Genomic DNA, 24,839 nt, shown 5'->3' with positions numbered 1-24,839 from the left:
TTACTCTTGTAGAGGACTCAGGTTTGACTTCTGTCACCCACGTGTCAAGTCATAATTACCTAGTACTCCAGTTTCAGTGTTTGGCTTGCATGGTTTGGGAGCAATATTGCTAGTAAAAAAAAAAAAACAGCTGGAAATGAGTAAAGAGTCCTTAGTTTTCTGTTGGCAATTTGGTGTCATTGTGCTTTTCTCCGTTGCTTATGTTTGAGACTCACATGCTAATTTGAAAGGAGCTGTAAGTTCTACAAATTGCAAAATAGAAATGGATGTGTTTGTTAATTTGTTTGAGATGGCATCTCATAAAGCCCCTGCTGGTCTCAGGTTCAGCCTCCCCATTGTGGGACTACAGGTAGCCACCACCCTGCCCAGGTTTCTTAAAGAAACCGTGGGGAGAAGATGCTGAAGGTGTGACACTAGAAATTCAGAAGCCCATCAGCAGTGGCACCCGTGACACAAGTGACTGCACTCCAGACAGGTCCTTGGGCTTCTCTATGCCAACCCAAGTGCTTCGGTGTCCAGTAGAAAGATGTCATCTGGCATGTATGTGACTTAAACCTTTAGATGACAAGATGAAGCTTAGTAACAAACTTACTACAAATAGCCAGAATAGTAAGTACCTTTTTGATGTGTGACTATTAGTGAACATTATTAGTGAACTTTTTTTTTCCATACAAAGTCTTCAAAATCTGCTGTATATCTTATACTTCTAGTACATCTCATTCATGCTAGTCACATCCCAACCACTCATGGATCAGTGACTGACTTTAGAAGGTGCAGATCTAGAACTTACATTCTCTGGGGTTTGTTTGTCTTTAAGACAAAGTCTCGTGTACCTCTGACTGGTCTGAAACTTGCTCTGTAGACCAGGCTGGCCTTTCACTCATATGAGACCCACCTGCCTCTGCCTCCTAAGTGCTGGGGTTAAAAGTATACTCCACCACACCCTCTTAGAACCTAGTTGCACAGTGGAAATGTGTCTAAAGCTCTGAATAACAAAATTTTGGAATGCAAACTAAAAATTTACTGAAATTGGTTAAGCCTTGATTTCTCATTTTGAAAAGTAGGTGTTGGACTAGGTAAACTCATAGAATTTTTTTTCAGTTCCCATGCTGTGCAAGGGCCAAAAATGAATAGCCTTAATCAGCAGTATCTGACAGAATTGCCTTTATAGTTAAATGACTTTGTCACTGATCAGATTTAATTACCAATTCATAATTTTTTTAGCATGGGCTTTGGGGAGGGCTAAAACTAAGGTTCAAGCCAAGGTCTGTATCAAAGTTTATGCTCCATCCACACTCTGAATCCTAGAAATTTTGACTGTGCCAGTGCAATAGACATTCATTACATTTAGCAAGCAGCTTTGCTGCTGAGTATTTATTGCCCACTCTCTCTATTAGCATGAGGATAAGTAGCTCAATAACTTGTTTTCTGAACTGCCAGACATTGGATATCATGTCACTGGTCTTAACCCTTACTCACACCTTCCAGCTTATCTTCCCTGTTAGGTTTTACAGTGAGGGCAGCAGGAAGTGCTGCTGGTTAAAGCAAACAGTAATTATAAGATGCCCTAGAGAGCTGGGCATAGTGGCACACACCTTTAATCCCTGCACTTGGAGGAGAGAGGCAGGTGGATCTCTGTGAGTTCAAGGTCAGCCTGGTCAACATAGTAAGTTCTAGGCTAGATAGAGCCACACAGTGAGACACTGCCTTTAAAAGAAATGAAAGGAAAGAAAAGAAACCTGGGAGTCTCAAGAAAACATTTGCAGTGAGAATGCCAATGGCTAGGGAGAGAAGAGTGACATCCTCATACTATGCTGAATTCCCAAGGAGAGGGCTCTGTGCTGAAAAAGGTTGCAAGCTGGGGCTTGTATGTTTTATGCACGCCAGGCAGGTGTCTGCCTGTCTGCCTCCCTCCCCTCCTCCATCTCTCTTTTTCTCTCTGGCAGGTCTATTTCTGTGTGTATCTCTGTCTCTGTCACACATACACGCACACACTTTCAAAGAAGTTAACATTTTACAGATAAAAGGTTTCACAGTAAATTATAGATTTGCTTATTTCTCTTGAAAAATGAAGAGTTAAGAGTAGTACTGCCCCCTGAACTGGCACTGGTACGTGGAGTACGCCTGTGCATCCTTCCAAGTCTGTCATCTCTCATTTTTTGTTTTCTGCCTGACCATTTGAATTAGATACTTTTGTGTCCCTTTGTTTTAAAGTGTACATGGCAGAATAATCATAAGTTTGGTGTATTTGCCTATACATGCTATCTTGGATAGCTACTTTAAAACTTATGCAGATTATATGGAATAGTAAATTATATAAGCAAATTGCCAAGCAGTGTTTAAATGGTTACAGCTTGCCACACATGGTGACACATACCTGTAGACCTAGTAGCCAAGTTTGAGACTGCCCTGGCTTACGTAACTATGCCCTGTATCAGAACAATATAGTAAAAGTTACAAATTCTTCTCAAAGGAAGAAGGATAAATATTTTTAGGGATCTCAAATTGTTTTCCACAGTATGTTAACTTATTTAGTCAAAGTTCTAAGTAGTAGTAGTACCATTTTCAATGCTAGGACTGTGAAGCTGGCTCTCACAGCTAATAGAGTAAACTGGGATTCAAATCTTCAGTCTTTCCTTCATCGTGATGCATTGCTTTCTTCCCAATGCCAGAGAGTGTTTCAAGTTCCTATATTATACACATGGTCTCCAGTGTGTGTGATGCCAATTCAGACAGCAAAGCATTTCATAGACTGCCACTTTAATTTCATGTTAGAAAAATTAGTGAGCACCAGTAGCTCCTTTGTTTTCTGATTTAATTAGTTTTCCTGCTTAACAGTTAATAAAATAATGGTATTTTGAGCTCCTTCAGTTATGTTAGTCTTTTTATATAATGTATATTCTTGCTAACCCTTCACCTTTGTTAGCCCATACGTTCCTCTATAGAGCAATGGAAGCGCTTGTTAATCTGTTTTTATTATTCAGAACACATTTTTCATGTACATCTTTGATCAGATTAAAAATTCTAGTAGAAATTTAAAGGAGATTGAACAATTTAATGCTCTTAAAAAATCAAAAGGAAGTTGTATCACAGATGAATACCTGTAAGAGTAGATTGACACCCTCCCCCCCAAGAGACGAGTATATGGGTCAAGATAGTTGTAGTTGGGAAATGTTTTCAGCTGGTAATCATTTAGTTACTGTCAATGTTCAGCTATGCTAAAATCATTAGGAAGCAAGGCCCACTCTTAGATTCAGAAGTAATACTGACATGTATGATGTGGTGTTAAAGCATAGTGTGGGAGGTCTTACCCTGTTAGATCAAACCCTGAGGCTGAGCACACTGAGCAAGAATAATAAAAATAACTTGAACTTCCTACCCATAATAAGCATAGCTTCTTAATCTGAAGTAATGGTTTTAGGAAGACAGTCCACAGATAATCTTTCTTCCTCTTCATAGTTACATTATATAAACTACTGAATCTTGAATCCTGGATTATACACTGTTTTTCTTAGGGAACTTGGTCACTGATAGAGATTTTAAGATAACACCAGCCTTTGTATAGGAAGTTTGGGCGGGACAACCAGACAGGAAGTAGAGGCAGGTCAATGAGAACAGGAGAATTCTGGGAAGAAGGAGGTCCTAGTCGGCAGTCCTGACTCAGCCACAAAAGAAGCAAGATGTGACTGCCTCGCTGAATAAGGTACCAAGCTACATGGTTAACATAGACAAGAATAATGGGCTATAAGTTATAAGAGTTAAAAAGAAGCCTGAGCAATGGGTAAGGTAGACCTCTGTGTGATTTCTTTGGGACTTAATGCCTACAGGAACTGGGCAGGACAGAAACCCCAACAATGATCACACTCTGATTTTGTGTCAGACAAGTTAGTAAGGATGGCACTAGACATCCTTGTGCCATTGTACCCAGCCTCTTTCTCTTTCCCTTTAGCTTTGGCGACCATTTCTCCGTGGTGACTTATCTGTATGTGGGTCATTGGGATGCTAGGGGTAGAGATAGGTGGGATTTGTGTTGGTTCATAGTTTTTTTGAGAATGAATGGTCCATCTATGGGGTTTTTTTTCCTCCTGTCTTTGTTTTATTTTTGACAGGTTTCAGTATGCAATCTTAACTGTCCTGGAACTCAGTTAGGTAGACCAAGTTTCCCTTACATTTTTGGGCGCTCTTTCTGCCTCTGCTTCCTGAATGTTAGTTAGGCTTGCAGGCGTGTTCCTGAATGTTAGTTAGGCTTGCAGGCATGAGCCACCATGCCCAGCTCTCCACTGTTCCACAAGGCATTGTTTGGTTAGAGATGTATAATCAATATTGATTTGATTCTGACTTGTCTTTTAAAAGTATTTTAGACTACTGAAGACCTTATAAACAACAATTGACTGATATAAACAAAAGCTGTTTCAGAACCTGTGGTTCTAGTAAGAAAATAAAAACTATTTTCTCACTGTCTTGAAAATATTTGTGTTACAAGTGAATTTGATTGTTGATATGAGACTGATAGAAGACACAATGGTGACGTGAGAAGCAGCCCTGCTCATGCTATGTAGCATAGCTTTTGCTCCTCTCATCTTAACTTGAAAAAATGTTTGAGTTCTTTTCTTATGATATATTCCACGATTGTGGTTTTGACTTACTATGGTAAGAACATCTGTCATTAGATCTGCTGTCTTAAATCATGTCATTTGGTTAATATTGACTAGAGTGATGTTGTACATTGCTTTTATTCTTCTTGCTTGGCTGAAACTCTCGCTTGATCCTTATTTCCATTTTCTTCTAAACCCTAGTTAACTATTATTAACTATTACTGCCCCACTCATGAATTTGACTATTTTGAGTATGTCATAGGAATCCAGTAGTAGCTGTCTTTCTGTGACTGGCTTACTTACATGCATATACCACATCTTTATCTGTAAGTGGCCATCAGTGTTGTTTGCAGATCTTGACTGTTAGCAATAGTGCTGCTGTTAACATGAGAGTTAGTGTTGATATCTGATCAAGGTCTTGATTTACATTATTTTGGAAAACAACTAGTAGTAGAATTGCCAGATGATGCAGTAATTCTATTTGAATTGTCTCTGAAGAGCCTCCGCCCTGCTTTTCCATAGCAGCAGCATCATTTGGCATCCCTGGCAGCAGCATGCACAGTGATCTTGTTTTTCCATATCCTAGTCTATACTTTGTTTGGTTTTGCTGATCATTCTGACAAGTCTGAAATGATATACAGTGGTTCTCATTCACATTTCCCCGAGCTATTACTATTAATGGTGCATATTTTTTCAAATTGCCTGATGACCATTTTTATGTCTTTTCTTTCCTTCCTTCCTCCCCCCTCAAAATGTTTTCTAATTACTTAACCCATTTTTAAATGTATTTTAAAGGCGGGGGGGTGCCTTGGTTTGTTTCTTTCTATTGAACTGGCATCCATTACATATTCAGAGATTAACCAGTGTATTACATCATGGTTTTCAGGCAGTTCTGTTGCATAGTTTGTTTTCACTTTGTCAGTTGTTGCCTTCATGTGCAAAGACTCTTTAATCTGCAAGGTCTTGACCTTTAGGTTGATTAGTGTGGTAGACATGATTCATGTCTGTCCAAGTAATTTCTTTGTTCCTTGCAAGTTAAGAAACCTTGGTCATTTTTTTTTACTTGAACTTTTTTGACTTCTTGTGGAAATATGTCAGCTTAAATAGATAAATTATATTTAGATGAAAACAGTTATTATAAGCTAAACAAATGGCCACAGATTTGTTATATTTTTTATTTTTTTTCTTTTCCTATTTAGGACTAGATATTTATAGTATCCCTTTGTTTGTTTCATATGCTCTATAATATGTAAAGAAAACATACAGTGGAAAACTTAACCAGCCACTCTTGTCATTTTTCATTGCATCAGTAATCTACCTTTCTACAGTCACATGGGAAATATGTGTGGTTTAATTTTTGTCTTATGTTTCAACAGAAGGAGAATATATTAAAATGTTTATGAGAGGTCGGCCAATTACCATGTTCATTCCTTCGGATGTTGACAACTATGATGACATCAGAACAGAACTGCCTCCTGAGAAGCTCAAACTGGAGTGGGCGTATCCTTCCCAAACATGAGAGCAAATCTACTTGCTTTGTCCTAGTTTAATAAAAACTTGCTTAGCGAATAAATCGAAATGTTCTTAAACGAGGAATAAAACACAATAAACTTAGAACCATTTGAGAAATTAAAAAGGAGACAGTGTCTCTAAAACATGTCAGATATATTTGCTAATAGCAATTTAAAGTCACCAGAGTTGATGCAGACAGGACAGCAGCAGTCCATGAGCTCTGTGCAGGTAGTGTGGTACGGCAGCAGTGGTCCTGACTGGAGCGGAAAGATGGTGTCTGTGTCCCGTCTCTGCCCTGACCCTGCGAACCTCAGTGTTCCTATAAGAGGTAACACCTGCCTCACCAAATGAAATAACGTATATATATCATGAAACCTGTTCTTTTTTTGTTTGGTTTGAGACATGGGGTCTTGCTATATCTCCCTGCCCAACCTTGTACTGACTGTGTAGCTTAGGGTGGCCTTAATATCACAAGAGTCTTCCTAACTCAACTTCCCAAGAGTCTGTATTACAAACATATACCACTGCATGACTATCAGGAATTATTTTAAGAGCTCAAATTATAGCAAGGATGTTGTAATTCTGAAATTGACTGCTTCTCTGCCAGGCTTAGACACACGATAGTTTAATATCCTTTTCTGTTTCCACCTGGAAAGTCTCATTTATAGCCCCTATGAAACTCAGTGACATAAGGAGACTAGTTCTCTGTCTCTGTTTTTCTATGCTACCCTCCCCACATGCTTTAAATTCCTTACATTGGGCAAAATTAAATTAGCTTGGAGAAGTTCACCAATCCTGAAATTTAGTACAGGTTTTTATTATCATTCTGTATATCAGACTTAACTAGCCTTATCCATCATGTTAGGCCCCACACCCACATTACCTTGCTGGTGAGCCTTAGAGCCTTCTCAAGAAGGGTCTGTATGTGTGCTTCCTCCTGGCATACTATCACACAGGCTCACATTTGATTATTTGATTATTAGAGTTGTGTGTGTAGCAGTGATTGGTACATACTAGGAATGTAGACATTAAGACAATATAGGAAGAGTCTCAGGATTGGGCAGGTAAAGGAATGTGAGTGTTCCTGACACAGTTCTCTCTTCATTGTTTCTCCATAGCTCCCCAATCGCCCCTGAGATTTAAACGCCCTTTAAAACCTTGACTTTTCATTTAAGATATGGTTATCGGGGAAAGGACTGTCGAGCAAATGTTTACCTGCTTCCAACGGGGGAGATAGTTTATTTCATTGCATCAGTAGTGGTACTATTTAATTATGAGGAGAGGACTCAGCGACACTACCTGGGCCATACAGACTGTGTGAAATGGTTGGTATCGGTTGCCATTTGTCAGTTTTGTGTTTGCTTGCCTTCATCATAATCATTATTGTTATTATTGTTATTATTTGAGTTGTACTGAAAGTTTACCATTGGAAGGCTTAGAATATAAGTAAAGATGTTATTTAGTCTATGGAATATATTTTTTTTAAATAAAAATGTTACCTTTAAATACTGTTTGTGGAATCAGTAGCGATAAAATACACTGCTCTAAATCTCAGTAGAATCCGTCTGCTGCCTCAGGTCTGTAATCCTTTCTGTCTGGCCTGTCATATGCAATCCATGAAGAAAGACTAGGCTTCATGAATTGCTGGAAGTAGTATTTTATTCATTGCTTAGTATGTATTGAGGGTTTGCTCTGTGTGATAAGTTTTGGGCTTCAGGTTTTCCTTTCTGAGAAGGAGAAGCCATAAGCTGACTCCAATCCTAAGGATACAGTGTAGCGTTAAACTGTAAGAGCAGAGCTCTTTTGAAGTGCTTAGGCGTGGGTTTTACTCAGTGAATGTTGCTACTCTAGTTAAATTCTGTCATTTAGAATCCGTTGTTTGCTCACATTTCGAAGCGTAGCTTCTTTACACTGTCCTATCAGGTAGATAAAAGTTTCTCTCATGCATGAAAGCTAGGATACTACATAGATGACATTCAGCCTTTTAAAAAGATATACACATTGCAATATTCTATGTGTACAGAGTTCGCGCAGTGTTACTGTGCACGCATTGGAAGGGTCTCACCTCTCTCAGCTGGGTGCTAGTTCCATGTGTATAGAGGTCAGAGCGTGGTGGTTAATGCAGTAGTGAGACCCTGCCATAGAAACAGGAAAGGAGGACCACTGTTAAAAAGCAGGCAAGCAAGTATGTGTTTTCACTCGTGTGGGGGAAGAAGTGGTGTGAAATACTATTTTGTCTTCCATATATGTAAAGTATTCCTACAGTTCCCGGTGACAAGACACTAGCTATAGTGGTTACCTTTAAGCGGTGTCAGAAGTTAGGGTAAGGTAGAGACAATCTTACCAATTGGCGCAGATAGGAAAAAGACTTTCTGAATATTTTTTAAATACCTTTTGATACTAGAGCCATGCAAATGTATTACCTAGTGTAGAAATTATAATTTAAATTTCTTGCTTGAAAAGAAAGAACAGAAATAAATGCAACAAAATGTTAGCATGATAGTTTTATTTTTAAATGACATTTATATTTATTGTACATGCATTGGTATTTTGTCTACGTGTTTACATGTATGTATGCATGTATGAGTGTATTGAATCCCCTGGGGCTGGAGTTACTGAAAGTTGGGAGCTGCCGTGTGAGTGCTGAGAATTTAACCCACGTCCTCTGAAAAGAGCAGCCAGTGTTCTAAACCATCTCTCCAGCCCCTAGAGTTTTAGTTTTAATGTCTAGATGCAGGGTAGAAACTGTTTAAGAAGAAAATAAATTAGAGAAATATTGATAAACTCTACTCTCCTTAGAAATTAAAACCTGATATTATTTATGCTAAATTATTGAAACATTTCAAAAGATACAATTCTTAATATGGAGAAGTTTTATAACTTAGGAACATTTTTATCTCATGTGACTAATTAAATTCTTCTGGAAAATAATTAGCAATACATAGCAGGAAACAAAAATTCTTTCCAGTTGAGCTGACTCTTTGATTACAAGATGGCTCGGCAAGTGAGCCAAACTGACAAGCTGAGCTCCATCCCTAGAACCCACGTGGTAGAACTTTAACACCTACAGTCTCCCTCTGGCCTCCCCGTGCCCTCTCCCCATAAATAAACATTATACATGCTTGACAATGTGTTCCACATGGTTGGAGAAGAAAACCAGCTCCCCCAAGTAGTTCTCTGATCTCCACGATGTTCGTGCACTTACATACACACACATGCACAGACTTGCACACACAAATAAATAATAAAAATTTAACTTGTAAATATTAAATGAGGTAGAGTGTGATAGAGGAAGACACCCAACATTGTTCTCTGGTCTCCAGAGTCAGGCTCGCACACCTACACAGCCGTGCTCACGCATAATTTGTGGTTGATTTTGTGTGTGCTACGGTCAGTTAGAGTACAGTTGCTACAATATTTCCCATTTTCATTTAGAATTCATTGCCCTGGGTTAGAGTTACAAAAGCTTAATAGTAAGAACTAGCTACATGTTGGTAAATTATATTGGAAGACATTTAATGCTGCTTTTTGTTTGTATAAATGCTTAAAATACTAAAGAATTGTTTGTAAGTGTATAAGGAATTATGTAAAGATGAAGCTATGCTTACATTTTAATAGATGAAAATTACACTGGTCCATACTTCACTTCATAAAACCATGTAAACATGTATAGTGACTTAAAGGGAATTTGAACACATGAAAATGGTTTCCATTCTTATTATACCAAATTCTGACTAAATATTTTCTATTAATTTAGTATTCCATAAATGTATTAAGAAGGAAAAAACAGAAGTTTGCTTAATTTACTAATAAAAATGAATAGGTCAGGTGTGTTTTTAAGACTGAAAAATATTTATTTGAAAAAATATATTGATACAAAGACATGTTCATGCTGTTTCATGTTCCTGTATTTAAATTATTGTTAATACTGCTTTTTAGCCTGGCTGTGCATCCTGACAAGATAAGGATTGCGACTGGACAGATCGCTGGGGTGGACAAGGATGGAAGGGTGAGCAGCCAGGGCTTTGTCTCTGCTCCCACTGCCCATTGTCTTACTTGCTGAAAGTGTATACGAAAGCATCTCTCTTATTGGGAAAATATTAGAATGTAAGAAGGTCTTAAAATGCAGGATTCAAACTACTGTTTCCTTCTAAATAGTAAGTAGCCTACCTAGGGAAATATCTATGTGTGAAAATGGAAGGACTCTTGCTCGGTAAAAAGTTAGACTTGTTAAGCTAAATTCCTCCAGTTGGTGGGCCCTCCTGATTCTCTCTGTTAGGAAATCAGCTGACATCTTAGAGTTTCAGTTGCTACTTGGTTTCAGTAGATTGTTTTATATAACATGTCTTATTTCTGAGATCAGCAGTGAATTGATGACTAGTATGTGTACATAATGTTCTCTGGTTTCAGTTTCTATAAAGAAAAACTACAAGTGGGAGGTTACATTAGATGGTGCTGAAGATCCCTCCCAGTTCTTTATTCTTTCAAGGATTGTTTTCATAGACCTTAGTAAACAGTTTTTTTTTAAAGGTACATTATGTCAAGAATAAAGGAAATACTAAAAGCAAAGTAACAGGGATGATGGACCCACACCTGTAGTGGCCCCAAGCAGGAGGACTGCTTGAGTTTAAGAGTTTGAGATCAGCCTGGATAAAATTGTAAGATCCTGTCTCAAAAGAAGGCTAAGTACCCAGAGCACATTAGACTTGGAGTCTAACTCTACCTTCTAGTAGCTGTAAAAGCCGACTACAATCTCTCTCCTTATCTTCAGCGTGAGAGTTGCAGATTCTGTTATTGCATAACATTTGCTGCATTGGTCACTTTTTTTCCCATAGTATAAATGGGGAAGTGCTTATTGTTTGGAGGCATGTCTCAATTTTGTAGTTTTTATCTTAACTAAGGTGGCAAATTGGGCTGGGTGTGGTAGTGCATGCCTTTGATCCCAACAGTCAGGAGGCAAAGTCAGATGGATCTCTGAGTTCCAGGACAGCGTGGTCTACAGAATGAGTTCCAGGACAGCCAAGGCTACACAGAAACATTGCCTCAAAAAACCAAAACCAAAACAACAACAAAAACAAAAAGCAAATTGCTGTGTGATAGTGTTGCACTGTATATGTTGTGTGGAGTAATGTACATGTATATACTGTGTAGTAGGGGTGCACATGTATGTGCTGTGTGGTAGTGGTGCCATATATCTACTGTGTGGAGTGATGCACATGTATATGCTGTGTAGTAGTGGTGCACATGTATATGCTGTGGTGCACATGTATATGCTGTGTGGTAATGGTACACATATCTACTCTGGTGCACATATCTACTATATGGAGTGGTGCACACGTATATGCTGTGTGGAGTGGTACACATGTATATGCTGTGTGGTAGTGGTGCACATGTATATGCTGTGTGATAGTGATGCACATGTATATGCTGTGTGGAGTGGTACACATATCTGCACCCACTTGGACATGCTAGTTCTGTCTTGTGTTTTGCAGCCTCTGCAACCTCATGTCAGAGTGTGGGATTCAGTAAGCCTTTCCACACTGCATGTCATTGGACTTGGAACTTTTGAACGTGGAGTGGGATGCCTGGCTTTTTCAAAAGCAGTAAGTCACAGTTACTTTTTAAAAGTAAGCAAGCTAAGCCTGAGTTTGTTTTGTGTATGTGTATAATCTTGTATTCATCCAAAAACAAGATGCTAGCTATTTTCAGCATAACTATTGTTAAATAGCTAATATTGCAATCTAAGTACTAAATTTGATTTAGGTAGGATCAAGATATTACATTTAAATTTAATGTGTCTGTCTTAGACAGTGTTCTATTGCTGTGAAAAGACACCATGACCACAACAACTTTTATTTTAAAAGAGAATTTAATTGGTCCTTTCTTACAGTTTCAGAGGTTTAGTTCAGTCTACATGGCAAGAAGCGTGGAGGCACACAGACAGGCATGGTAGCCAAGAACTCTACATCTGGTTTCTCAGACAGGGAAAAGAAAGAGACTCTGGGATTGGCCTGGGCTTCTGAAACCTCAGAGTGCACCCCCAGTGACATGCTTCCACCACCAAAGCCACACCTCCTAATCCTTTCAAATAGTGCTACTCCCTGTGACTAAGCATTCAAATCTGTGAGTCTCTGGGGGTCATCCTTATTTAAACCACCACATTGTCTTTGTCATGAGATAGAATGCCAGTGTAGTGGTGGAAATGGGTAGAAGAACATAGGCATAGTATGGTACGGCTTGAGATAAACAATCAGATGCATTTTAATTTCAATTTGAGTCATAGGAAACGTCCATCGGAAATTCAGACACAGCATTTTATTTCTATAAAATAATTTTTTCTTGGTGTTACATGAGAGAAAGGAGACAATCAGAACTTTGTATTCCTTAGCATTCACAAATTATCTTAGTTCTGAATTGATGATACTGTTACTTTAATTTTGTGTGTGGTGAGCTGGAGAGATGGCTCAGTGGTTAAGGCACTTGCTGCTCTTGCAGAGGACCTGTGTTCAGTCCCCAGCATCCACATGATGGCTCACAACCATCTATAACACCAGTTCCAACAGATTCAATACCCTCTTCTGGCCTCAGCAGGTCCCATATATTCATGCAGTGTTTATACATATGTATGTATGTATGTGTGTGTGTGTGTGTGTATATATATATCCAGGCAAAACACACACATTAAAAAAAGTCTTTTTTAATTGTGTATAGTGATGCCATTTAAGTTTCAAGGGTTTATTATGAGAAGAAAGTAAGATATTGCTCATCTCAACATTTAACTTCCTTGAATTAGTGGTTACATTTATAAAGTATGTAAGTATAAAGTATGTAAGAAACCTATTTTTTCACAATCATATTTTAAGTTTTTAAATACACCCACTACATTTTCCTGAGCTTCATCTCTACTTCAGAATGTGTTTAGCTATTCATAGTTTACCCTCAGTTCTTACCTGTAGTCACCAGCTGTATTCTACTTACAGGGATTTTTGGGGTCATGAAAAAAAGAGACATTAGTGAAGCGGAACATTTAGTTGAATTTCCCAGCTTTGCTTGTTTGAAGGCACTGAATGACAAGTCTGTCAGGTCAGGAGAAGAAAATCTAACAGAACAAAAACAGACTAGCAACAACTGTTGTCATGGGTTTGATGTCACTAACACTAGTTAGAATGGTCCATACTCTTTAACTTTCTTTAATTCAAACAGTCTTTTCAATAGAGGCAGGTAAGAGAGAAAAGACTACTCTCGCTTTAGTGGTTTTAACACGAGTTACTATGTTTCTACAAAAGCTTCATTTTTATAAATAGTACATTCAGTTGTATCTCAAAATAGTTTAACAAATTTTTTCATGATCTCACTATTAGTTTTAATAATGACATTTTATTCACATTTACTTTTATTTAGGATTCAGGTGTTCATTTATGCGTTATTGATGACTCCAATGAACACATGCTTACTGTATGGGACTGGCAGAAAAAGTCAAAAGTAGCAGAGATAAAGGTAAATCAAAATGAATTTTTGATATTATCTTTTAGAGTTCATTATTTGACAGGTATTTGAATTTATAGTATATGTGTATCCAGATTATAAGAATAAATTCACAGTTCATATTTATCAGTTTTTTTCAATTTTGCAGGCATCTGTGATAATGACACTATAGTAAGATAAAGCAAAATAGTCAACTTGGAGCAGGTTCATATTTCAGAAAACATCATGCTACTGAAATATCAAAGTAGACAGATGTCCATGAGCACTGCTTGGCTACTGCCTTTTTAATGAACTTGACATGTCAGTCAGCCTCTACTCTAAGGCTTTCTCAGTTTACAGGAATGTTTTACTTAAGAACATGCTTGATATATGACGGAAGGCCATATATAAACACACAAGGTTTTGTGTAATGATTCTAGGAAGTGCTAGAGCAAGTAGAGGGATTGTAGCATTTTTAAGTGCTGTAGAATATAGCATGATCCCATTGTGTGGCTCAGGCTGGCTTGTAAGAAGCTTGTAAGTTAGCATCGCAGCTGCAGTTACACGTGTCAGAAATGTTAAGAGTACAGAATGGCTGATAAGTCCTTAAAGAAGAATGTTTTCAAGGTTGGTGAGATGGCTTAGCAGGTAGAACTGCTCTTCTAGAGGACCTGAGATCAACTCCTAGCACCCACATCAGCTGCCACCTTGTGACTCCAGCTTCAGGGAGAGTAAGCCCGTGGGCACCTACACTTAGGTGGACATACCCTCACACAGACACACATGCATAAACATAATTTAAAAGTTAAAAAAAGGAAGAATATATATTTTGTTTCAGCTCCTTGTATCTTTTGTTGAGATTACTTTGTATAAATTTCAAGTTTTCAGCCTTTTTCTTTAAAATCTGGGGTTTTGTTGTCATTTATATTGTACTTGATTATGGCTCTCAGAAAAACCTCACACTTTGAAAAACATAACTGAAGGCATAGATGATCTTTCAGCCATTACCATTTTGTGTAATTTACATTACTGAAGTGTAGGGAAATGGCAACAAATTGAAATAGGTGGATTTTTCTCTTTTGTAGTAAGGTCTACCAGGTCAGAGCAAGTTTCCCCCGGCCATGCCTGTGTCACCTTCCCAGAATATGTTGCTAGTACAGAACTCTATTGCAGACCCTCACTGAGGGCATTGCTGTCTGCCTGAAGATACTACACTATGTACCTCCAGCCTAGACTTTCCAGACATTGTATATGATGGCCCCACCTAATATTGCCTCCCAGTGTGGACACTGTTCAGCTGAGACACCAGAGTTTCATTCTTGTCCCCTCCTTTCTCATCCAGATTCCCCGAAGTCTCCTATAATGTCCATCTCCAGAAGAGCTGATTGTAAAGCAAGTAAAGCATGACTTCAGGGTGTCTATTCCTGTGTAGGGTAGAGAGGAAAGCCTTCCTAGAAAAGAACGACTTGGTTCTAGGGCTGCATCACTGGCCTCCTCTCCACTGTCTTCCTCCCTGGGTATTGACCTTACAGCTTTCTAATGGGGCTCTCTCTTTTTAAGTCATTAAAGACCTGAGGCCTGATAATATAGCTTTGTACTTTGTATGAGTTAAAGTTCAATGTGGAGTTGCTGCTGGGTGGGCAAGTCGGTAGAACCATTTTGGAAAACTATTTTGCCTCTTAAGGCCTAGCATAGGCCTACTTGCTGACACAACCTGATTTTTCCAGAGTATAAACCCAACATAAATAGACTGATATATTCACTAGAATGCAGATTGCAGTGCTGTTTGCAATAGCTTAAAAAAAAAAAAAGTGGAACTACCCTGATCCCAGTTAGCAAGCAATATGGTCCTTTTTTTACTTTTTATTTTTCCTCCTTTCCAGGGAATAGTACAGCATTTAGACTGACCATGACTGGATGTCACAAATATATTGTTGAAAAATACTGTAAACATGAACAGAGTACACTGCTTGCAGTTCTCTTTACACAGCTCCTCTGCTTGATTTCCTGTGGACAGGCAGAGGCTAGGTGGCTAGAAAGGGATCTGGTCTGTTTTGGCTCTGTTGTTGTGAGCTTTAGGACAGTACACTTTGCTCTTGCATCTTACAGTTGTAGTGTGCTTTCCCAAACATATAAGAAGTATGCTATTATTCTTATAAATAAACATAAGAATTGATATAATAGTGTAAGGATGTCAAATTTAAGCCTTGATTCTAGAAGTCTGTTATTAAAATATTTTTGTTATGAAGCCAAGTAGGTGATGGTGGCACACACCTTTAATCCTAGCACTAGGGAGGCAGAGGCAGGCAAATGTCTGAGTTCAAGACCAGCCTGGTCTACAGAGCGAGTTCCAGGATAGCCAGGACTATACAGAGAAACCCTGTCTTAGGGTGTGGGAGATTTAGGGAAATATATCTTAGAAGAAAAGGAAAATATTTTCCCTGTCTCTGTAAGGAACTATGATTGAATTTTGATAGTAGTGAGGATATATGCTCTTCTAAAAGTGTCATTTTTTTATTTTCACAGACAACCAATGAAGTTGTGTTAGCTGTGGAATTCCACCCAACAGATGCAAATACTATAATAACATGTGGTAAATCTCATATTTTTTTTTGGACCTGGAGTGGCAATTCACTATCAAGAAAACAGGGAATTTTTGGGGTAAGGATCACAATGTTGTAACATCACTGGATGTGGGGGGGGGGGGTATGATGCTAATCCTTTTTATTGTTGGGTAAGCATAAAATCACTATGCCAAAGAGAAAACTGAAAATTCTTATTTTATTGTAGAAATATGAAAAACCAAAATTCATTCAGTGTTTAGCATTCTTGGGGAATGGAGATGTTCTCACTGGAGACTCAGGTGGAATCATCCTTATCTGGAGCAAAACTACCGTAGAGCCCCCACCTGGGAAAGGATCTAAAGGTATTTTATTCTCATGTTAAATGCGCTAGTGCTGTGGTAGGTCATGTGTCCGCCATCCTGTCCTGCCCTGCCCCTTACCCGACCAGGAGAGAAAGTCTGCACTGGAATATTGTGAGCATTACCAATGTACCTGTTATTTTTAATCTTCTTCATAAGATCCTTTCTAATGTGATTGTTTATTATACATATATAATCTACATATGATACAGACTCTCCAGAAGTGTAATATGAGAGAGAGAGTGAGCCCACAAGCACACATGCTAATTTAAAATATATAAAGTTTTATTCTCCCCTGGGCTAGTACTCAGATATCTGAATAGAACTGATGGTCATCCTTTAAGGACAAGGGGAAAGGAGAAGATGAATCACCCGTATTTCTGTTCCCCTCTCTTTTCCCTTTCCTAACTGTAGCTCCTCTGCCCAGCTCTACTGGTAATATTCCTTCTGTTCTTTCCGCACCACACACACACACAAAGAAGAAATTCTGTAAAATGTGCATCACTCTTTAATCTCTGTCAGACTTCTCCAGAGAACTAGGAGACCTAGCAGGTTGGCTGCTCACTAAGTCACTAGCATGGGCCCTTTGCCTTGTTGGTAAGAGTGTGACCTAATGCCAGCATCTCCCTGACATTTGAGTCTGCATTGGACTAGATGTCTTCACTTGTCTCATGAGGTCGACTTACTTATGGAAGGCGTTCTCTTAGAGAGTAGACTAAGTGGACACGCTTGCTGTTCAACTTGGCGCTGGCTGGATAATTAAACCTAGATGGAAAGTTTGTAAACTCAAAGAGTGCAATTTTTCTTAGCAAATGTTTTAAATAATATTTGACCTAAACTAGATCATCAGAAATTCAGGTCCATAAAAGAGAGATTTTTGTTTGTAATATCTTGTTTATGGTTTATAAAAGAAACATGGAGTTAGCCTAAATTTGAAACGCTAAAAAATTTTTTAACTTAATTACTGTTTGGACTTTGTGATATTCTCAACATGAGTCCATCACAGTATGGAGAGTTTTGTCCTGATGAAGCAGTTTTTCTTTAATTTTGCTTTCTGTTTTCTAACATCCTCATTCTGGGAGGGACATACATATTTGACAAGACCTTTTGATGTATTTAGAAGTAGGGAGTCTGAATTAAGAACAGATAACCTTGATTTTACTTTACTGTGGTCTCCATGGGGAGCCATGAAACTCTTCACCTATTTTCTATGGGGTGTTGTTGCTGTTGTTGTTGTTGGGGTCTCACTGTGTAGCTCTTGACTGTCCTGGAATTCACAGAGATCCACTGCCTCTGCCTCCTAAGTGTAGGGAGTAAAAGTACTCACTGTCATGCCTGTCTATTCTGGTAATACCTTTCTCTCTATGCCTGTGTGCCTGGATGTTTTGAAACAGTGTTTCTCTGTGTAGCCCTGGCTGTCCTGGAATTTATTCTTAACCAGGCTGGTTTTCAAGTCAAAAGGTTCACCTGCCTCTGCCTCCTGAGTGCTAGAATTAAAGGTGTGAGCCACCACGTCTGGCTGTTTTTGTGATTTCTCATGTGCTACTTCAGACTGCACATACAAGGAAGGAGACTTGAGTGCAGCTGCCCGCAGTGCTCCTGCTCCTCCTCCCTCTTCTGTGGCTGACCTGACGGCAGTCAGCAGTGCTCAGAAAGTCACGTGTTTCTAGGTGTCCTGTCTCTCCTGGGTACCTAGATGCAATCAGAGCAAAGATAGGTAAATCATGAGGACAGACATCCACTGAACATGTCGTGAAGTTAGTTTAGGTGAAGGCAATTGATTGAGTAGACAGGCCTTGCCTTTCTCTGTGCCAGGTGTGCCATCTCATTACATGTTACCACTAATGCACTCACACTGAGAGCTGTGACTGAAAATTTTTTAAGGATGCCAAAACCTAGTTCATTTTCACTAATTTTACAAACTTATTGACAGACTCAGTAGAAAAGTGAGTTAAAAATTGTCTCACTAAGAATCTTGTCAGTGCATAGTTCACATGCATCAAGTGTGCTTCTTTAAAGAGTGAAACGTTCACTAATCCAGATTTAGCACCTGTTGGCATCTCCCAGAAATGAGCCTGCTCCAACTAGCAGCATGCTCATCTCTCTAGGTGTCTCTGTTCTAGGTAATGTATTGAAATAACGTGAAGTGTGTGGCTTTGTATAACTAGTTTCTTTTTTGTTTGTTTTGTTTTTTGTCTGTTTGTTTTTTGAGACAGGGTTTCTCTGTAGCCTTGGAGCCTGTCCTGGAACTCACTCTGTAGACCAGACTGGCCTCGAACTCACAGAGCTCTGACTGCCTTTGCCTCCTGAGTACTGAGATTAAAGGCATACACTATTGTTATAAGAGAGGGGGCCTTTGTTTGTCCTGTCTGCCCTGCTACCTTATACCCAAAATAATCACACAGAAACTGTATTCATTAAAACACTGCTTGGCCCAATAGCTCTAATTTCTTACTGGTTAACGCTTACATGTTAGTTTAATCCATTTCTATCAATCTGTGTATTGCCACGTGACTGTGACTTACTGGCAAGGTTCTAACCAGCGTCCGTCTCAGGCAGATCTCTGACTCTGCTTTCTTCCCCCCAGAATTAAGTTCCGTCTTCCCAGCCTACCTAAGTTCTGCCATCAGGCCAAGGCGGTTTCTTTATTCATTAACCAATGAAAGCAACACATAGACAGAAGGACCTCCTATACCACACTATCACACTTTTTATTTTTTAACACAATTCATTACATAGCCCATGCTGGTCCAGAACTCACTGTGTAGCCCAGGCTGACCTCAAACTCAGCAGCTCTTCTTCTGGAATTACAGATGTACACTCCCATGTCTGACTATAACTGGCTTTTATACATGTTTTCCAAGTTTATCATGTTAAAGCTTGTTTTATTACCTCATTTCTTGACATAATATTCAGTTATATAGGCATGCCCATGTTTTGCTTATCCATTCATCAGCTGGTATACAATTTTAGAAAATAAATAGTTTTAAAACTTTCATCCCTTTCCCCACAAGATCTATGGCTATTTGTTGACTTCAGCCATGTTTAAACAAGGCTCTGACTGCCATTGTGAACCTGGTAACTAATTCTCAAAGACATTGTCTTCCAAAAGCTATCTTCCTGCCTCACTAGCCTCACTTGATTGACAGAGGTCTCAGAGCAAGCATCATGGGCCTGGGTCAGGGTTGGGTGACATTTCTTCTCTAGCCTCCTATTTCTCAACAGATTAAAAGGAGTGATTAGATTATTAGTGACTGCTACGTACTGAGCTAACAAGGGCTTTTTTTTTCAAGTCTCCAGAAGTGGGAGACTTAGGTCCTGCCTGGTCACAGCTTTATTATTAGATAGCTGGTATTATGTATGTATAACTCTCATACTTCTGCCCTTACTCTACAGTCAGAAGAATGACCCCACCCTAATATTTCACAACACTATCGTAAGAGATGACAGTGAAGTTTGCAGCTACATTCTGTAAGAAATAATTTTTAGACTACATAAGTATCCACGTAAATATGAAGGATTATTTTCAGCCTTGAGCTTCTCTCCCTGCCATGATTCAGTAACTTGCTGAGAATTGGTTTTTGATTATGAAGCTATGGGCATTCTGAGTACTCACCCTGTAGCTCTGCTGAAGCTTTTTCCAGAAAGACACTAAAGTTTAATGTGTTGTTACGCCAGGTGCTGGTGGCGCACACCTTTAATCCCAGCACTCAGAAAACAGAGGCAGGCAAATCTCTGTGAGTTCAGGCCTGTCTGATCCGCAGCACTAATTCAGGGCAGCTAGGGCTGTTAGACAGAGAAACCCTATCAAGTATTATTACTATCGTTCTTATTTTCCCATTACCATATTAGGTGTCTATCAGATCAGCAGGCAAATCAAAGCTCATGATGGCAGTGTATTTACACTTTGTCAGATGCGGAATGGAATGCTATTAACTGGAGGAGGAAAAGACAGAAAAATAATTCTGTGGGATCATGATCTCAACCCTGAAAGAGAAATTGAGGTAAGACTGGCAATGGAACACTAAAATTTTTAAATAGTGGACCTTCTCCTCTTACATTTTGTCCCATTTTGAAATAGCTTTTCTGAGAAACTGATACATGTTCTTACCATTCCTTCCCCTCTCCCAGAGGAGAGAGTTTGTTATGTCACAGAGTAATGTATTTCAAACAAAATAATTTGGAGTTTTTGAGGGCTTTTATTGTTTATTTTGCAATGCAAGAAATTGAACTCAGGGCCTGACACAGGCTAGGCAAACACTATGAGCAGAGGCATTTGGAGCCCCTTCATGAAGAAGAAATGCACCGTTTCAGAGTCATTCTGTGAGATCATTGTAGTTATTGGTGTAAAAATCACTATTACATCATATAGAGTAGCTCACAAATAGGCCTATGAATGGCCTTTAAAATACTTTACCATGCAGTCACCCTTTCACATCTGTAGGGGAGCAGTTTCTGATCTCCCACAGAATCCAGACATCTGTGGGTACTCAGGTCCTTTACGTAATGCAGGCGAGTATTTTGTGTACTTGCACTTTAATTGCCTGTATATTGCTTGCCATATCTGATACAATATGCATGCTATCAGAATGTTTTACTGAGTGGTATAGGAACTAATGATGGAGGATAGTGCATATTCAGTACAGACAGGTTTTTTTTTCACTCCAGTATTTTCAATCCATAGTTGATTGAGTCCTTGGACTATGAATCTACAGATAAAAGACCAACTGTGTTTTTGATTTATTGTGATTTTTCTATTTTGATCCTTTTGACAATCAAGAATGAATACCCAGAAGAACATAAAACAAAGCTTAGGCTATCTTCTTTACGAGCTTCAATAGAGCTTACTTCTCTCCCCACACTCCTAACCCTTAACTCTTGGAATCATATGGAATATAAATTAAATTTTACTGAAGTGGTCTAGAAAGAGATCAGGGTGAGAAACTGCAAGAGACCTTGTACTACAAAGATAATTACTATAAATGAGGCAAAGAATGTTGATAATATAACTTCTGTGTAATAAAATGTAATTGAACATTAAATTACAAAATGATGAGACTTCCACATTGTTTTTGATTTAGTCTGTCTTTATTACCCTATAACTGCATCTAGCTGTGAACACAGCACTACTCAGGTAGTAATGATTGCATGTTCCTCTGCTTACGGTAACTGCACACATTCATTTGTTCCAGGTTCCTGATCAGTATGGCACAATTAGAGCTGTTGCAGAAGGAAAGGCAGAACAATTTCTAGTAGGTACATCACGAAACTTTATTTTACGGGGAACGTTTAACGATGGCTTCCAAATAGAAGTACAGGTAAGCTCTGTGGGGCCAATGGTTTCTGTTATTTTTTGGTGACACGCATTGGTTCTTACAACAAGGTTTTTCATTTTCAGGGACATACAGATGAACTCTGGGGCCTTGCAACACATCCCTTCAAAGATTTGCTCTTGACATGTGCTCAGGACAGGCAGGTGTGCATGTGGAACTCAGTGGAGCACAGGCTGGAGTGGACCAGGCTTGTGGATGTGAGTGGATAATTTCCCGTGCAAACTCCTCCCACTGGCAGTTGAAACAACAAAGGAAAAAAAGGATTTTAGAATTGATTTAAACTTGTGTTTGGCAAAGGCTTAGAATAAGAGGGAAATATTTAGTCTCAAGTTATAATGTGATTCTACATTGAAGAATCAAGATAGCCACGTACGCTCCCAATTTTTCTCTCAGTTTCACTGGTAAAAGTAGAATGATTTCATGTGTTTGTGGAGCATTAATTATGAGATATTCAGGCATATCAAGTGAGATGTTGCACTTGGTTTCAGTAAATGCTGTAACAGACACTCTGTCTTCTTTATGAGTGATCTTATATTTTCTCCCTACTGTATCCCTTTCTAGCCTGAAAGAAATACATGAGGACTTTGTGTCTTTTGGGGTTCAGAGTTGAGATAGGTTTCTCTGTGTAGCCTTGGCTGTTCTGGAATTTCCTCTGTAGACCAGGCTGACCTCAAACCCATATCTCTGCCTCCCCGTGCTGGGATTAAAGTGGAGACTATTCGTTTGTTTCCCTTGGCTCTAGGGAGTCTTTCTCCTATTCCCTCTATCTTAGTCAGTGTCTATTGTTGTGAATAGACACCATGAACATGGCAACTCTTAGAAAGGAAAACATTTACTTGGGACTGGGTTGCAGTTTCAGAGGTATAGTTCATTATCAACATGGTGGGACATGGTGCTGGAGGAACTGAGAGTTCTACATCTTGATCCACAGGCAATAGAGAGTGAACTGTGTTCCACACCGGGTATAGCTTGAGCATATGAGACCTCAAAACCCACCCCACGGTGACACACTTCCTCCAACAAGCCCCCCCCCCCCCCCGTCAATAGTGCCAATCCCTGTGGGTCAAGCATTTAAACACACGAGTCTATGAGGGCATACCTGTTCAAACCACACCCTCAATGGCTGTCCTCTTCTCCTCTAGGAACCAGGACACTGTGCAGATTTTCATCCAAGCGGTACAGTGGTGGCCATCGGAACACACTCAGGCAGGTAGGGTGAACTGAATGATCTGAACTTGTGGGCTGTTTGAGTTACTGTTAAGTGTTCTGAGTCTCATCTGGGAATTCATCTCCTATATAACACACTTACCTCTTGGTGTACTCAGTAACCCTTTACTAAACACTAAATTAAAGGTAAGGCTGGAGGGGCTTGAAAATCACCAAAACACAGTTTGAATGAGTAAAGGATGAATAGGGGTCAAGTATGCACTCACACATGGCCCTAGTTTTTTCATTGTTCTAATTGATTGGCTAGGAGATGGCTCAGCAGATAAGGTGCTTGCCACCAACTCATGAAAGTTGTCCTCTGACCGCCACATGTATGCCATGGCACGTGCACTGCCCTCCAGTCCGTCCTGTCATTGTTCCCCCAGCCCACTGAAATCACTTTCTGATATTTATGACGCTGTGAAGTCACTCAGTCTTAGTGACTTATACTAAAGTTCCAGGCAATTATTACTTCCTGGAGTTGTGAGTAGAAAACACATGACTGAGAGGACTGTAGTGACTGCATATGTAGTGTTGACAGATAGTCCTTGGTATCTGGTGTGGAGTTGGAGACTACATAGAATCTAGGGCAGATGCAGTTTTCATTGTTCACTTTAGGTATAACTTTGTGTTAGGCTTCACAACTGTTTCCGTGCTTTTGATTCATGGGCCTTCCATTTGTTTTTATTTTTTTCCTTTGGTCTGTGAACACTTAACTGTCTAAAAGTGAGAAGATACTATTGTAGCCATTCAGATTATAATTGCTTCTCTTTTATACCTGGGGAAAAGTCACATTCAGGCCTTAGAAACTTGTCCAAATTGTGCATGGCCCAGAAAAATGACTGGTAAAATGTTTAAAGATGTGTCTGGGTCCATTTATAGATTTCTTTATCATGTCACCAAGTTATAAATGTACTGGTGACTCAGAGTTATCAATATGCATTAGTGCTGCATCAAGGAAAGAAATCAAAGCACTTCTCTTGCAGTAATGTAACCAAGAGTGAGCTCTATGGAGTCCTCTATTTCTGTCCCTGTGTCTTTCTCCTCTCTGTGCCTTATGGGTTCTGGCCAGCTGTAAACAGTCTATTATATGAGTCTGGTTCTGTGTCCCTGTGCCTACCTGATGTCTGTCTTTTCTGTCCCTATGTCTGGTCCCTAACAAAGGGCTTTTGCTTTGCATGTATTGAGCAGCTCAGAAAGAACGTGTCACTTGAGAAGGAATAAAGCCTCAGTGGCACATAGCACATACTTATTGCATAAGTTCACGCATCCTGTTTGCTGTTCTCAGCTAATGACTAGCATAGCACACATACAGACACATGTTTTTCTGGGCTCGGCATGTGGAAAAGATCAAAGCTGTGCATTAGCTTAAATAGATTAAATGGAAAGTCCAAGTTACATTGTTCTTTTAAAGGCAGCTTAAACAGGCTGGTGGATACACAGCAGTATAGCAGTAGTAAGTCTTACGTGACCTCTAGGTATGTTACTAATGCAGCTGTGAGGTCCAGCAATAATTCCAATAAGAGATATTTTCATAATATCTCCACATATAAGCTCAAGAGCAAATAAATTATCAGTGATAAAATTGTCATTTTAAAAGAGTAATCGTGTGTGTGACGCCTGGGGATTGAACCAAGGGCCTTGTGTGCTAGACAAATGCTCTACAACTGCCCAAAGACTGTACTGTATCATTTTTAAAGGGGAAAAAATGAGTTCATAGCCGTAAGTGGGCTTGATTACCACTGCTCAGCTTTATTGAGACATAATCTACCATAAAATTCACTTAAGTTTATTATCTAATGATTT

The 24,839-nt window shown here is 39.2% G+C and overlaps 1 protein-coding gene across 5 annotated transcripts in view; it reads left to right on the top strand.

The window, feature by feature from the left end:
- Eml4 (EMAP like 4) overlaps positions 1 to 24,839 on the top strand; it is a 123,207-nt gene that overhangs the window by 78,514 nt on the left and 19,854 nt on the right. For all 5 annotated transcript variants that reach the window (XM_085690974.2, XM_085690973.2, XM_085690977.2 and 2 more), the window contains 11 exons: positions 5,972 to 6,095; positions 7,283 to 7,432; positions 10,047 to 10,116; positions 11,600 to 11,710; positions 13,509 to 13,604; positions 16,098 to 16,232; positions 16,362 to 16,497; positions 20,347 to 20,498; positions 21,687 to 21,812; positions 21,893 to 22,024; positions 22,970 to 23,037. In XM_085690974.2, the coding sequence (XP_085547100.2) occupies positions 5,972 to 6,095; positions 7,283 to 7,432; positions 10,047 to 10,116; positions 11,600 to 11,710; positions 13,509 to 13,604; positions 16,098 to 16,232; positions 16,362 to 16,497; positions 20,347 to 20,498; positions 21,687 to 21,812; positions 21,893 to 22,024; positions 22,970 to 23,037 (1,300 nt within the window). The remainder of the gene's footprint in view (positions 1 to 5,971; positions 6,096 to 7,282; positions 7,433 to 10,046; positions 10,117 to 11,599; positions 11,711 to 13,508; positions 13,605 to 16,097; positions 16,233 to 16,361; positions 16,498 to 20,346; positions 20,499 to 21,686; positions 21,813 to 21,892; positions 22,025 to 22,969; positions 23,038 to 24,839) is intronic.

Source organism: Myodes glareolus, chromosome 6, assembly GCF_982192425.1.
Source record: "Myodes glareolus chromosome 6, mMyoGla1.1, whole genome shotgun sequence".
Lineage (NCBI taxonomy): Eukaryota > Metazoa > Chordata > Mammalia > Rodentia > Cricetidae > Myodes > Myodes glareolus.
This window is presented reverse-complemented; position numbering and strand designations above follow the sequence as displayed.